The sequence below is a fragment of the Micropterus salmoides genome, unplaced genomic scaffold (assembly GCF_014851395.1).
Source record: "Micropterus salmoides isolate LMB-PRFRI ecotype aquatic unplaced genomic scaffold, ASM1485139v1 Ms_hic_scaffold_4, whole genome shotgun sequence".
NCBI classification, from domain to species: Eukaryota; Metazoa; Chordata; class Actinopteri; order Centrarchiformes; family Centrarchidae; genus Micropterus; species Micropterus salmoides.
Genome location: NW_024043372.1, coordinates 39,903,207 through 39,917,324, shown reverse-complemented (window position 1 = coordinate 39,917,324; position 14,118 = coordinate 39,903,207). Strand labels below are relative to the sequence as shown.

Here is a 14,118-nt window from a genome sequence, read left to right as displayed (position 1 = left end):
CCGTTCACCAGAACTGCCACACTGTTTCAGAAATAAATCTACAATCAAGTCTGTCAAAACCATACCCTTCACCACTCAACTATTGTAACATTAAACATACTGTTGTAACCTGGTAGGAAGCCAGGAAGAGACAATGACAAACAAGAGGTTCGTAAGTATGGTGATGAATGTTTTCAGGAGAGGAGAAGTGAGGAGGGTTATTATTATTATTATTATTATTCAAGTCATGTATTTAACATGACAAATGACCAATTTACCAGGAACATAGCCCCCTGCACACTCCGGTAGACTCCAGTCATGTGATTCTTTTGTTTTGTGGTGGGCAGTGTTATCAACAGGGGAGCTCATAAATCGGCCGTTATAAACGCAGATACCAATTTATCTTTATTATCTATTATTAGCTCATATCGGCCAAAAATATCGGCATAACAATAAATCGGTCAGGCTCTAATGATAATATCATTTTCACATTTAGAAGGAAACGCAGTTCCTCTCGTCTCATCTGGCCGGAGTCTTGCGCTCTGTCGGCTCGTAACACTGTCGGCTCGTGTCTGGCTTATCCTTGTTCTGGTATGTTGGAGCCGGCCTCTATGAAGATATGGGCTCTGCAGTCTCACATGCAGCTGCTGCAGCCTGCAGCTCCTTAAAACTTTCATTCAGTCGTACAACCTTGTGTTGTATAATGATAAATTAACTACCCCGATGCCATGATCATCTCAGGGCTTAGGAGTTCTTGTCTTGTCTGGCAAGTCTACAAATTCAAATTAATGTCTTTACTATCAGAGAAAGAAGATAGTCTGCAGGAAACAAATACTTATAATTAACCACTGAAAATGTATATGTAATGTAAATGATTCATGTGGCACACTCCATATTTTATGATTACTTGTATAATCTTAAAACATCTGAATAACTCTCTCCATTTGTGTTTTTCTGTACCTCCTTCTGTCTCTTGTCTTCCTCTGCATACTGCTGGCCCAAACACATCCACCAACTCCAGACAATGCCAATAAGCTGCTGCTGTCTATGTTTGCCCTCGAGATGTTCATGAAGATGTATGCTCTAGGCTTGCCGTCTTACTTCATATCTCTCTTCAATCGCTTTGACTGCTTTGTGGTGTCCACTGGCATTACGGAGCTCATCCTAGTCCGCATGGGCGTCATGTCAGTCATGGGCATCTCTGTGCTGCGCTGCATACGCCTGCTTCGCCTGCTCAAAGTCACCAGGTGAGATAGTCTTCATTAAGCATAGCTGTTATGTGCACTTTGTAGTAGAAATCACTGACCTGACCGGCTTCTTTACTTTTTGTCATCAATCTTTATTGAAAATGTTGTGTTTCCCCCTTGAATGGTAGATATCATCTTATTCTTTTAGGTTTTGCTGTTTGATAATTGATCCTTCAGCTCTCTTAAAGCACGGTGTACACCTACCTGCATGAGGCTTAAATTACACAATAATTAGGGTTCAAACTGCGAAGCAGTAGATCCATTCTGTGTCTTTGTGTTGTAATCATAGTAATCATTCTGGTTTTTAATAGGGCCTGAGCACGAAACGTGTGAGGTCCCTCTGGAAACTGAAGGGATTTGTTTTTAGGGAACTGTGCGAGGTCCTTATTAAAATTATTATTAAATTAAAATTAATTTTTTCCTCCTGCAAAGTAACCTCAATGTTGGGGGCCTAAACATACTCGAAAACTCACCAAACTTTGCACATAATTCAGACTGGGCAAAAATTTCTTATTTTATGGGTTTCGCGCATGGGCATGGAAAAATGGCTCGCTAGCACCCCCTACAGAACAGCCCCCAGACAAGGTTTTACCTATGTGTACAAAATTTCTGTGGTACCTGTATCATGTCTGGGTGTACAAAAAATTTACACACTTTGTACTTCAACAAACTCCTCCTAGTGAATTAGTCCGATCGACTTCAATGTGCTTCGATGTGCTCTCTAAACACTTTGACGATTACAAGTTGTGCAAATGGTGAGTGGATGATTTGACAAAACATTCGACAAAACAGGAAGTTGTTAAAACTTCAGTGTACATGCTCACATCTGTACCAAATTTGACATATATGATATATGATATGCCCTGAACACATCCATATGCCAATATTCAGTCATAGCGCCACCTGCTGGCAACAGGAAATGACACGTTTTACTACTACTGACTACTCCTAGTGGGTTGGCCATATCAACTTCAAAACTGTCCCATTGTGTCTCAGTAAACGGCGTGGCGGTGGCGAAGTTACAGGCTTCGCCATGACACAGGAAGTTGTTGTAACTTGACTGTACACGCGCAGATCTGCACGAAATTTTGCACGTTTACGTCCCGCCTGAATACATGTACATGCCAACATTCACCAGTAGTCATAGCGCCACCTGCTGGCAACAGGAAATGACCTTTAACGAAGCAGCCCCCCGTGGTACATTTCACCTACATGTATGTAATTTCTGTGGCACATGTATCATGTCTAACTGCAGTTAATCCACCTGCTGTCCCTTCCTCTCCCCTAGCTGACTTATCTATATGACAAAATAGTCCCTCAAATACAGTCAAATCGGCTAATATTAGCTAGCGAGTATTGATGACTGGATGAAGCATTATGTAGCTTTGGGGCTTTAAGCTAAGCAAACACAGTTACATCTGGTGGCGTGTACAACTTATAGCAGCACTTTTAGACTGAAGCCGAAACACCATGATAACTTGCTAATACTAATAATTTTGGTCTCATGTGTGCAATGAAGTCTCCAAAATTGTCCTTAGTTGTGGATGTGAGTGTGAGTGGTTGTTTGTTTATGTGTCGCCCTGTGATGGACTGGCGACCTGTCCATGGTGTACCCCGCCTTTCGTCCGATGTCAGCTGGGATTGGCTCCAGCCCCCCGCGACCCTGTATGCAGGATAAGCAGTTGACAATGGATGGATGGATGGCTAGATGTGCAATGAAAGCCAAAGAGGGTTAGGAGAGGGGTTAACCCTAACCTGACGGTTGATATGAGATTTGTGATGTGATTGGACAGTGATATTCACTAAATTAGCATATTATTACTTTTGTTACATTCGAACAGAACATCTCAAATCTCAAATTTTTTTTGAATATGGTGGAAAAGTTAATTGTGAGCACAAGAACCAGACTGAGAGATAGGCTACTTGGTATATTTGTCATCAGGAGGTAATGTCCACATACTTAATCCCACTCTCTCATGTCTTTCTAATCTTTATCGCCATATTTCTCAATTATTCTCTCTTCTTATCCCACTAATGTGCTGAGATTAGCTGTAAAACGCCCTGAGATGATCATTTTATACAAGCTCAGGCACAATATAGTTAAACTGTGTGGTTCACAGGAGGGAAACAAGCCTTGGAATCCTCAGAATCAGCTGAACATCTCTAATGGTGAGATAATATCACCTAATAACATCTAACTAGCCAGCAATAGTCACTTAAACTCAAGTGTTACAGCTGCAGACTCACAAACCTGAAACACTTGTCCGTGGGTTCACTGTCTGATGCTGCTACTCTCTGTGAATGGCCAGTGCAGTTTACCTCTCCGATTAAAAAACTTTGTCCATAACATCAGCTCGTTAGCTAGCTAACAAACTCACTCACTGAGGGGGCGCCAGTGAATAGACAACAGCCACCTATCACGACAACAAAGAAGAAGTGTTCTATTTTTCTTCTTCTTTAGTGTTTATTAGCGGTTGACAAACCAGCTGAAAGATGGAAGTCAATGCAACCACTTCTATTTGTTATAGTGTACCAAGCACAAAGTTATTATTGTAGGGAATTTTAATATTCATGTGGACACTGAGAATTTAGATTCAATGGGCTTCTCTCAGAGTGTTCATGAACCGACTCACTGTTTTAACCACACCCTCGACCTTGTTCTGCTGTATGGTATTGAAATTGAACATTTAATAGTGTTCCCACAGAACCCCTTTTTATCTGGCCACTATTTGATAACTTCTGAATTTGTATTGCTGAACTACACGCCATTAGGCAAAGATTTCCATACAAGATGATAGTGCTGTAGCTAAATTCAAGGATGTGATTCCATAAGCTTTTATTCATTATCAAGTCAAAGTAACTCCTATGCTAATTTCAGTCCCTCCCAAATCATCTTGTTGATAGTGCAGCAGGCTCGCTGTGAATGACACTTGACTCTGTAGCCCCTCTAAAAAAGAAAATGATAAAACAAAGACTGTTAGCTCCATGGTATAATACTGAAACTCGCAAATTAAAGCAAATATCGTGGAAACGGCATTGGCATTCCACCAAACTGGAAAATTCTCGTTTAATTTGGCAAGATAGTCTTAAAACGGGAAGGCCCGCCGTAATGCTAGATCAGCACAATACTTTGTCATTAACAGAGGAAAATGGGAACAACCCCAGGTTTCTTTTCAGCACTGTAGCCAGGCTGACAGAGTCACAGCTCTATTGAGCCAAGTATTCCCATAGCTCTCAGTAGTTACGACTTCATGAGCTTCTTTAATGATAAAATTCTAACTATTAGAGACAAAATTTACCCAGACTTACCCTCAACTGGCACCGACTTATCTCTAAACTCAGAAACCTTAGAAACGGCTGTAGAACGAGATATATGTTTAGACTGCTTTGCTTCCCTCAATCTTTACCAACTAACTTCAATAATTTCTTCATCTAAACCATCAACCTGCCTCTTATACCCCATCCCAACTAGGCTGCTTAAAGAAATTTTACCCTTAGTCAGCACTTCTATACTAGATATGATCAATCTGTCTTTATTAACAGGTTATGTTTAAAGTAGCTGTAATTAAACCTCTTCTGATTTATTTTTTTAATAGCCAACTATAGACCTATATCTAACCTCCATTTCTCTCTAAGATCCTTGAGAAAGCAGTCGCCAAGCAGCTGTGTGACTTTCTACAGAACAATAGTTTATTTGAGGATTTTCAGTCAGGATTTAGAGTTCATCATAGCACAGAGACAGCACTGGTGAAAATTACTAACGACCTCCTTATTGCATCAGACAAAGGACTTGTCTCTGTACTGGTTTTATTAGATCTTAGTGCTGCATTTGATACCATTGACCATCAGATCCTATTGCAGAGACTGGAACATTTCATTGGCATTAAAGGAACCGCTCTAAGCTGGTTTAAGTCCTATTGATCAGATCAATTTCAGTTTGTACATGTTAACGATGAGTCCTCCATGAATGCCAAAGTTAGTCAGGGAGTTCCACAAGGATCTGTGCTCGGACCAGTCCTCTTCACTTTATATATGCTTCCTTTAGGCAATATTATCAGGAAACACTCCATAAGCTTTCATTGTTATGCACGATACTCAGTTATATCTATCGATCAAGCACGTGTTCTGACAGGAACCAGGAAAAGAGATCATATTTCTTTTGTCTTAGCTTCTCTGCATTGGCTTCCAGTAAAATCCAGAATAGAATTTAAAATCCTTATTCAGAATCAGAATCAGTTTTGCCACGTATGTGTACACATACGAGGAATTTGACTCAGGATTGTACATTGCTCACGATGTGCTTACTTATACAATAATAATATAATAATAAAAAATCAGACACAAACTACAGAATAGACAACACTAATATACACACTATGAACAAAACAATATAGACATATTGACAAATAGTGCAGTAATCAGAGTGCAAAGGATGCAAGAGTAAACTATTCTCATTATGTACATGTTGAAGGTGGATATGATATACATGTAAACATGTACACAGTGTGATGGAGCATAATGCAAAGGATGCAAGAGTAAACTATTCTCATTATGTACATGTTGAAGGTGGATATGATATACATGTAAACATGTACACATGGTGATGGAGCATAGTGCAAAGGATGCTGGAAAAAATAAATAAGACCTATGACCTCATGACCTGAGGGTATTGGTATACAGTATATACAATATGACATAGTATGAACATAGTATGAACAGCACTGAAATAGAGAATGGTGAATGGTGAATGGTGAATAATAAATGGAAACCAGTAAACAGGTGCTGATTAGAGACAGAGTTACTGGGTTATTGCACAGGAATCTTTCCTGACAATGTAAGTCAGAAATCAGTTCACTCTGTTCATCAGAGTGATGGCTTGTGGGAAGAAACTGTTCCTGAGTCTGTTGGTTTTGGCGTACAGTGCTCTGTAGCGGGGAGGAGCTGGAACAAGTTTTGTCCGGGGTGAGATGGATATGTTCTGGAAATGTATAAGTCCTGAATGGAGGGCAGGTTGGCACCGATTATTTTTTCTGACTGTCCGTTGTAGTCTGCTCCTGTCCTTTTTTTAAATGTAAATGCTCCGTACTTATATAGCGCCTTTCTAGTCTTTTCGACCACTTTTACACTACATCTGCATTCACCAGTCACACACATTCATACACTGAGCCTAAGTGCTCAAACGGAAACTAACATTCACACTCACTCATACACTGGCGGAATAGCCACCAGGGGCAATTCGAGGTTCAGTATCTTGCCCAAGGACACTTCGACACGCAACCAGGGGGAGCCAGGGATTGAACCGCCGACCTTCCGATTAACGGCCAACCCGCTCTATCTCCTGAGCCACAGCCGTGGCAGATCCAAACCAGACAGTGATGGAGGTGCAGAGAACAGACTGGATGATGGCTGTGTAGAACTGGATCAGCAGCTCCTTAGGCAGGTTGAGCTTCCTGAGCTGACGCAGGAAGTGCATCCTCTGCTGGGCCTTCTTGATAATGGTGTCAGTGTTGGGCTCCCACTTCAGGTCCTGGGATATAGTGGATCCCAGAAACCTGAAGGATTCCACAGCAGACACAGGGCTATTGAGTATGGTGATGGGGGGCAGAGTGGGGGGGCTCCTCCTGAAGTCCATGGTCATCTCCACAGTTTTGAGCATGTTAAGCTCCAGGTTGTTCTGACCGCACCAGAGAGCCAGCTGATCAACCTCCCGTCTGTAGGCCGACTTGTCACCGTCCCAGATGAGGCCGATGACCGTTGTGTCGTCAGCGAACTGCTGACTCCTGTCAGTCAGGAAGTCTGTGATCCACTGACAGGTGGAGGCTGGCACAGTGAGCTGGGTGAGTTTGGTGCTGAGGATGTCCGGGATGATGGTGATGAACGCCGAGCTGAAATCCACGAACAGGATCCTAGCATATGTCCCTGGAGAATCGAGGTGTTGCAGGATGTGATACAGACCCAAGTTGACAGCATCATCCACTGACCTGTTAGCCCTGTAGGCAAACTGCAGGGGGTCCAGCAAGGGGCCTGTAATGTCCTTCAGGTGGACCAACACCAGTCTTTCAATGGACTTTATGACTACAGATGTCAGGGCGACAGGCCTGTAGTCATTTAGTCCAGAGATGGAGGGGTTTTCTGGGACCAGAGCGTTTGAAGCAGGAGGGAACTTCAAACAGCTCCAGTGATTTGTTGAAGATCTGAGTGAAGATGGGGGCCAGCTGGTCCGCACAGATTTTCAGGCACAATGGTGAGACACCATCAGGTCCAGGAGCCTTCCTGATCTTCTGCCTTTGGAAGAGGTGGCTCACGTCCTCTTCACAGATCTTCTCACATACAAAGCTCTTAATGGTCAGGCACCATCTTAAAGAGCTCATAGTACCTTACTACCCCACCAGAGCACTGTGCTCCCAGAATGCAGGGTTACTTGTGGTTCCTAGAGTCTCCAAAAGTAGAACGGGAGCCAGAGCTTTCAGCTATCAAGATCCTCTCATGTGGAACCAGGTTCCAGTTTGGGTTCAGGAGGCAGACACCATCTCCACATTTAAGAGTAGGCTTAAGACTTTCCTCTTTGATAAGGTGGTGATCAGGTGAGTCCCGAACCATCCCTTAGTTATGCTGCTATAGGCCTAGACTGCCGTGGGACTTCCCATGATGCACTGAGCTCCTCTCTCCTCTTCTTTCTCTCCCTCTGTATGCAACCTCATCCCATTAATGCATGTTACTAACTCGACTTCTTCCCTTTCCCGTAGTCTTGTGCTTTCTCGTCCTTCTCCTCTCTCCTCCTTATTACTTCCTGCAGGTGTTTCTGGCTCTGGAGCTGTGGAGTTGGATCTGTGGTTGCGAGTCACCTTCTGCTCCTATGTTCCTGCTTGACACCCTAGTACTGATGTTTAAGAGTCCACATTTAACTCTCCTATTCGTTTGCACTATTGCTCTTGTGGTTTTAATTTTTATGAGGTTTTTATGCACAGCTCCTCTTCTGTTTACCTTTTTAAATAATTTCGATGGTCGGGGGACAGGCACCGTCACTATAGGATTTTCACTAAGTAACTCCTGAAATGGAGGAGCAGAGAAGTGTGTTAGACTGCGACTCTGCGTAGGGTTTTGGGTGGGTAACTGCTGAAAAAGAAGGGCAGAGAAGTGTGTTAAACTGCGGCTCTGCCTCCTGGTCTCAACTCTGGGTTGTCATGGATTTGGTCATGATTCAGAGGGGTGTCAAACCTTTGGCAATATGGTGTATGTTGTGAGACGAACATTTGACCGTTCAGTGCTCTCTGCTGGACAAACTATGCCATTTCAAAAGAAATATAAATTCCGTTATAAGTTAGAAATCCTCTGGTGGAGCCACATTTTATGATTGAACACATCTGGTGCAATAACTGATGATTTTCTCAACTTATGTTGTGTTTCCTAGGTACTGGACATCTCTCAGCAATCTGGTGGTTTCCCTCTTAAACTCGGTCCGTTCCATTGCCTGCTTGCTGCTGCTGCTCTTCCTTTTCATTGTCATCTTCTCCCTGCTGGGTATGCAGGTGTTTGGAGGGAAGTTCAACTTCCCAAACCAACCCAAACCGCGCAGCACCTTTGACAGCTTCCCACAGGCCCTCATCACAGTGTTCCAGGTACAAAAGGGGCTTTTCTGGCATCCACTGTTCAAAGTAACCATAATGTGTGAGTTGACTGTGGGCTATTTGGAGCACCTCTGAGGCAGTTTGAATGGGCCCCAAACTGTCCTGGTCGAATTATCAGGAATACAGATTAGGTACTGCTTTTTAAGAAAATCTGGTTCATTGATAAAGATTAGAATTTTGTTGCCCCAGCTGCTAATGGTAGAACCGTCAATCAATCAACTGTTGTATTCTGTGTCAGAGTAAATTCATTAATCTTGCAATTATACAACTGAATTGTTACAGTTCCTACATTTTCACCCCTCCATAGTGTTGTGTCGTTCAAAGAACGTTTCGTTTATTTGACCTAATCTTGTATATGACTCAGGCGGAACAAGTAGTTTGAGGGAGTAATTCGTTAATTTTCACGCATGCGTGAATAGTCTTGGCCTCTTACGTTCACTCGTCAGACGGCAGCTGCATGGGCTCCGTCAGCACAGGAAACAGTATTGATTAGTTCACAACTCATAACTGGGTCTCTGGGTTTGAGTCTTTCATTTGTCACGTGTTTGTGACATCTCGGCTACTGTAGAGCAGGAACGAACTAATCGTTCATCACTCACATGGCTCCTCCTCAGGCTTTCGTTCATTGAGCAGGCTGAGTTACTGCCAGCGCCGGAGAATGAGAGGTTGTCAGGTAACAGTCACTGGTCTAACATTATATATCTATTTGGTTTATTATATGACATTTAATAAAGCATGGGTTATTACAGCGCAGCGATGTTGTTCAATAGTTTTTATAGCCCTGGCAGGGTTCTACTGGGAGCTGAATTACCTCAGAAGTCGTCTCCAATCCAAAACAAACGGACCCAGTAATTAAAACATTAAAAAACAGCCACATAGCAACGTTAGCGTTATCCCTGTGGTGTGTTTACAGCTAACATCTGATCTGGATCCGCCAGAAAATGTAACGTAATGTAACATGGCTAAATTAGTTATGAATTTTAATAAATTTATGAGAATTAATGCCAAATTATGAATTTTAGTATTCATAAAATCAAAAAAATATTCCTCGTTTCGGGGGAACCACCGGAGTTGTTATAATCCTAGAGTCTCCGGACCTCTAGGTAGCTTTTAATAATTATACAATTATTACTAGTGATCAGTCAGTCTCATATCTAAAGGGTCAATTCTCTTGGCAGGGAAAATAAACAATGGCTGAACAATGAGAAATGGAGGTTGTGGGAAGCATTTGACTCATACGGCAGAGGAGAACTAATGAAAGTAAGCTATGAGTTTAGGAGTTAAAAGGAAATATTAATATACGGGACATCCCCGACCACAGAATGTTTGTTAGGTCTTACGGCTTGTCGACGGCCTGCTTTGGCCTGTTGCACGGGTCCCACGCTAGCTGCCAGATCCTGGCTTCAGCTTCGGAATCAAAAAAACGGGTGCCAGTTTTACGATCAACTGCTCAAGAATAGCACTTAGAGAAAGCAACTTTTCCACCCCCCTTCCGTTGGGGTCTCTGCTGCAGTCTGTTGAAAGTTGATCTTTAACCCCCCTGTTCATCTCTGGGAGAGAAAAAGAGGAATTTGGAGTAGCTCCAAATTTATTTAATATAAAATGCACAAATCCATACTGTTGTCCCACTACAGTAACTTTTCCTTTTTATTTATCAACAGAGCCGTGCTGTTGTTCCACAGCTCTTGACTAGTGAACAACCTGCAGTGTTTGAGAGCGATGTGCTCATGTTTGTTAATCTCTGTCAGCAGAATTCGGACCTGATGTGGCCCATTCTACATCCAGACCTGCATTTATATAATGTGTTAATATTTGTTTGTTCCTCTCTCTGTGCTGGAGTTCTTTTAAGAACTTGAAGGTTTTATCCACATTATTATTAAATTGGCTGAATTTTAATAAGAGTGGATTTTATTCATCTAGTGTGTTAAGCTTATTACTTCAATATATTCCCCACAAATCTGATGTTAATATATAGATTTTACTCATGGATAGGGACGTTAGGCTACAGTATGAATGAGCACTTTAGAGATATAAAGATAGTAATTATAAATATATACATGTATATGGCTGATCTGGTTGTATACTCAGGAAAGATTGTGACAGATTTAGCTGGAGTAGTGGCGATTGCATATTGACAACATATTTGTGTGTTTTTTCCATGGTTTGAATTTGGTTGTGGCCCCGTGGGGCTTTATAGAAAGATGACAGAGAAGGATCAAGAGCTGAATTTGTGCATTATACTTTGTCGATTAAAGCAAGGCAAGTAGCCTTCCCTGTTTGCGAACTGCGCTTTTTTTTACATCGCCCACTATAGGGCTGCAGTGCTGCAATACCCAGCCTAGTTCAAATGAACAAAATGAACAAAATGAATAAAAAAAAAAGAGTAGTTCATTTTAATGAACGAGATTTGAAGTTTCGAGTCTGTGAAAATAATCAATTTTCAAATTAGCATCAGAAGCCACTACTATGGAGTAGTGATGGTAAAAGTGACTACCAGTAACATTACTCTTAAATATTGTTAAATGATGGTAGAAATTGTTATAAAAAAGTTGAAATGATGTGCCAAATCACAACAACAGTTATCTCTGAGCGCTTTTCATAAAAGAGCAGGTCTAGACCATACTCTGTGATGATATTTACAGAAGCCCAACAGTTCCCACCAAGAGCAAGCACTAGGCGACAGAGGCAAGGAAAACCTCCTTTTAAGAGGCAGAAAAACCTCGAGCAGAACCATGGCTCAGGGTGGGCGGCCATCTGCCTCGACCGGTTGGGGGTGGAGAGAGAGGGAGAGAGAGGAACAGAGAGAAACAGGGAGGGGGATGGAAGGAGAGAGAGGGAGAGGGGAGGGAGGCAGCCAACATAATATACACACAGAGGTACAGACAGTAAAGGTGATGTTGATAATGATGATGTGTGAATGATATGTGTTAAGATCCTGACAGGTGAGGACTGGAATGCTGTCATGTATGATGGCATCATGGCTCATGGAGGACCCAGCATGCCTGGGATCCTAGTCAGCATCTACTTCATCATCCTCTTTGTCTGTGGAAATTGTATCCTTACAGAGTGTGTGCGCGTGTGTGCTTGTGTGTGTGTCCTAACCACAATCGCAGACCGAATCAAATCCCTGTCATAACCTTTGACTGCCTTGTCATCAGTCATCCTTCTGAATGTCTTCCTGGCCATTGCTGTTGATAATTTGGCAGAGGCTGAGTCTCTGACTTTGGCACAGAAAGAGAAGGCAGAGGAGATAAAACGCAAGAAAGCACTCAGGTAAGTCTCCCTAAATGTTCCCAGTGAAACATATCCTGTTCATCAAGGCCCATCGTTTAATACAGACTTGCAATCTCACACACCACTATGAATAGCACATGTCTACATTTCTACTGCCCCATCGTCCAGTGGTGGGGTGCTTTACACCACTCCAACTTCTCCTACAAGAACAATTTATTTTGCCTTCTTTGAATAGCCACAGTAAAGATCTTAGACTTAGATCGTATATGGCTACAGAATGAAAATTTGTCATTTGGTGAATTTCAAAAGGATGAAAAAACTCACAGTCTCACAAATCTTACTTAAAACAACCTAGGTTGGACAATTAGTTCTAGGTGTATCACTACAGCCATATGTCACATTCATTCAGGTCAAAGGAAATGATTGGGTGTGCTTATCCTGTTAGTCCCGCGACAGCCATAGATACAGAATTTTTTCTTTTTGTCCAGAGCCTTTGATTTATTGATTGCTGTCAAGACAATTTCAACAAATGGTTCCGAAATACCTTCCCTAGCTTTAATTACTTCTAATTTAGGCCTTGTATGAATATTATCCCAAACAGTATATATTGACATTATCAACATAGTGTCAACATAACTATGGGCATACTACAATATATTCAAGTATATATAATGTTGACACCATGAATGATGGGTAGTTTTAAACATAACAAGGTGTGCATGCAGCTGTGATGACTGCTACACTTTGGTTGTCCACTGTTGGCTAATTTCAGTGCTTGAGGTAGGGCATTGTGGGTAGACATAGTTGTTTTTAAGAGGAGTCAGTACACGAGTCACACTTGGACTTTGCAATAGTCTTTAAAGTCCAACGTTTTACTAAGATTTTGACTCATAAGTCAAAGGCTAGGATTGATTTTATGCATACCAGCCCAGATCTGAGTCATCTGCCATAACAAACAGATTTAGACAAAATTAGATTTTTGCGATGAAATTGTAGGAGTAAGTGAAAACTGCAAATGTAGATGTGATTTTTTTTGTACTTGTACGTTTTTTTTACTGACTTATAGTTGTATCATTAAACAGTTCCTCCAGGATTTTACAGACCTAACCCTAACCTAATGCACATTTAAACAAGCTTACCTTGACTCTCTCAGAGCTTGCAATTGCACCAGCCTGTGTGACGTGAATGATGTGTCTCGTCTGACTTCTTCCATCTGACTTCTGCCACTCTGTATATCAATAGACGATTTCCTTTTATGTTCACCCACAATACCGCATGTTTTAAGTCAGCCACTCTTCATTTACAGGGCCAACATGCCTGACAAGGCGTCAGAGGAGAAAGCAAATCTGGCAAAGAAGTTGGCTGAGCAAAGGGCCAAGGGTGTAGAGGGCATCCCTACTACTGCCAAGGTAAGACATCCAAGAGCATTCACCACCATTTAACATAAACAATATGACATTACCTTTCTTACCTTTCATCTGTATCATTTTGAAATCTGCAGCTTAAAATCGACGAGTTTGAGTCTAACGTTAATGAGATCAAAGACCCTTTCCCTCCAGCAGACTTTCCTGGTAATCCCAAATACTGTACAGTTACTTATACTATTCCAAACTCAGAGGTAAGAAAGGCCTCTGCTAATCCTGCTCCCTTTCTGTTGGCTAGGTGATGATGAAGAGGAGGACCCTGAGATCCCAGAAAGCCCCAGACCTCGTCCAATGGCAGATCTGCAGTTAAAGGAGGAAGCGGTGCCAATGCCAGAAGCCAGCTCATTTTTTATCTTTGGACCTCAGAACAAGTATGATGGTGGTGACTACCGGTTCAACATAGTTATCTTATTGCACTTTTCATACAGAGCAGGTCTAGACTATACGCTTTGTGATATTATTAACAGAGAGACCCAACAATTCCCACCATGAGAAAGCACTTGGCACACAGACAAGGAAAAACCTTTTAGCAGGTGGAAACCTTGAACATTACCGTGACTCAGGGTGGGCGGCCATCTGCCTCAGCCGGTTGCAGAAAGTGACAGA

General features: G+C 42.1%; 1 protein-coding gene across 1 annotated transcript in view; it reads left to right on the top strand.

Moving 5' to 3' along the window:
• LOC119886874 (dihydropyridine-sensitive L-type skeletal muscle calcium channel subunit alpha-1-like) overlaps window positions 1–14,118 on the top strand; it is a 144,395-nt gene that overhangs the window by 73,318 nt on the left and 56,959 nt on the right. Inside the window, exons 12-18 of the mRNA XM_038697844.1 lie at window positions 1,001–1,226; window positions 8,638–8,845; window positions 11,787–11,907; window positions 12,013–12,127; window positions 13,395–13,497; window positions 13,590–13,659; window positions 13,751–13,883. Of these exons, the coding sequence (XP_038553772.1) occupies window positions 1,001–1,226; window positions 8,638–8,845; window positions 11,787–11,907; window positions 12,013–12,127; window positions 13,395–13,497; window positions 13,590–13,659; window positions 13,751–13,883 (976 nt within the window). The remainder of the gene's footprint in view (window positions 1–1,000; window positions 1,227–8,637; window positions 8,846–11,786; window positions 11,908–12,012; window positions 12,128–13,394; window positions 13,498–13,589; window positions 13,660–13,750; window positions 13,884–14,118) is intronic.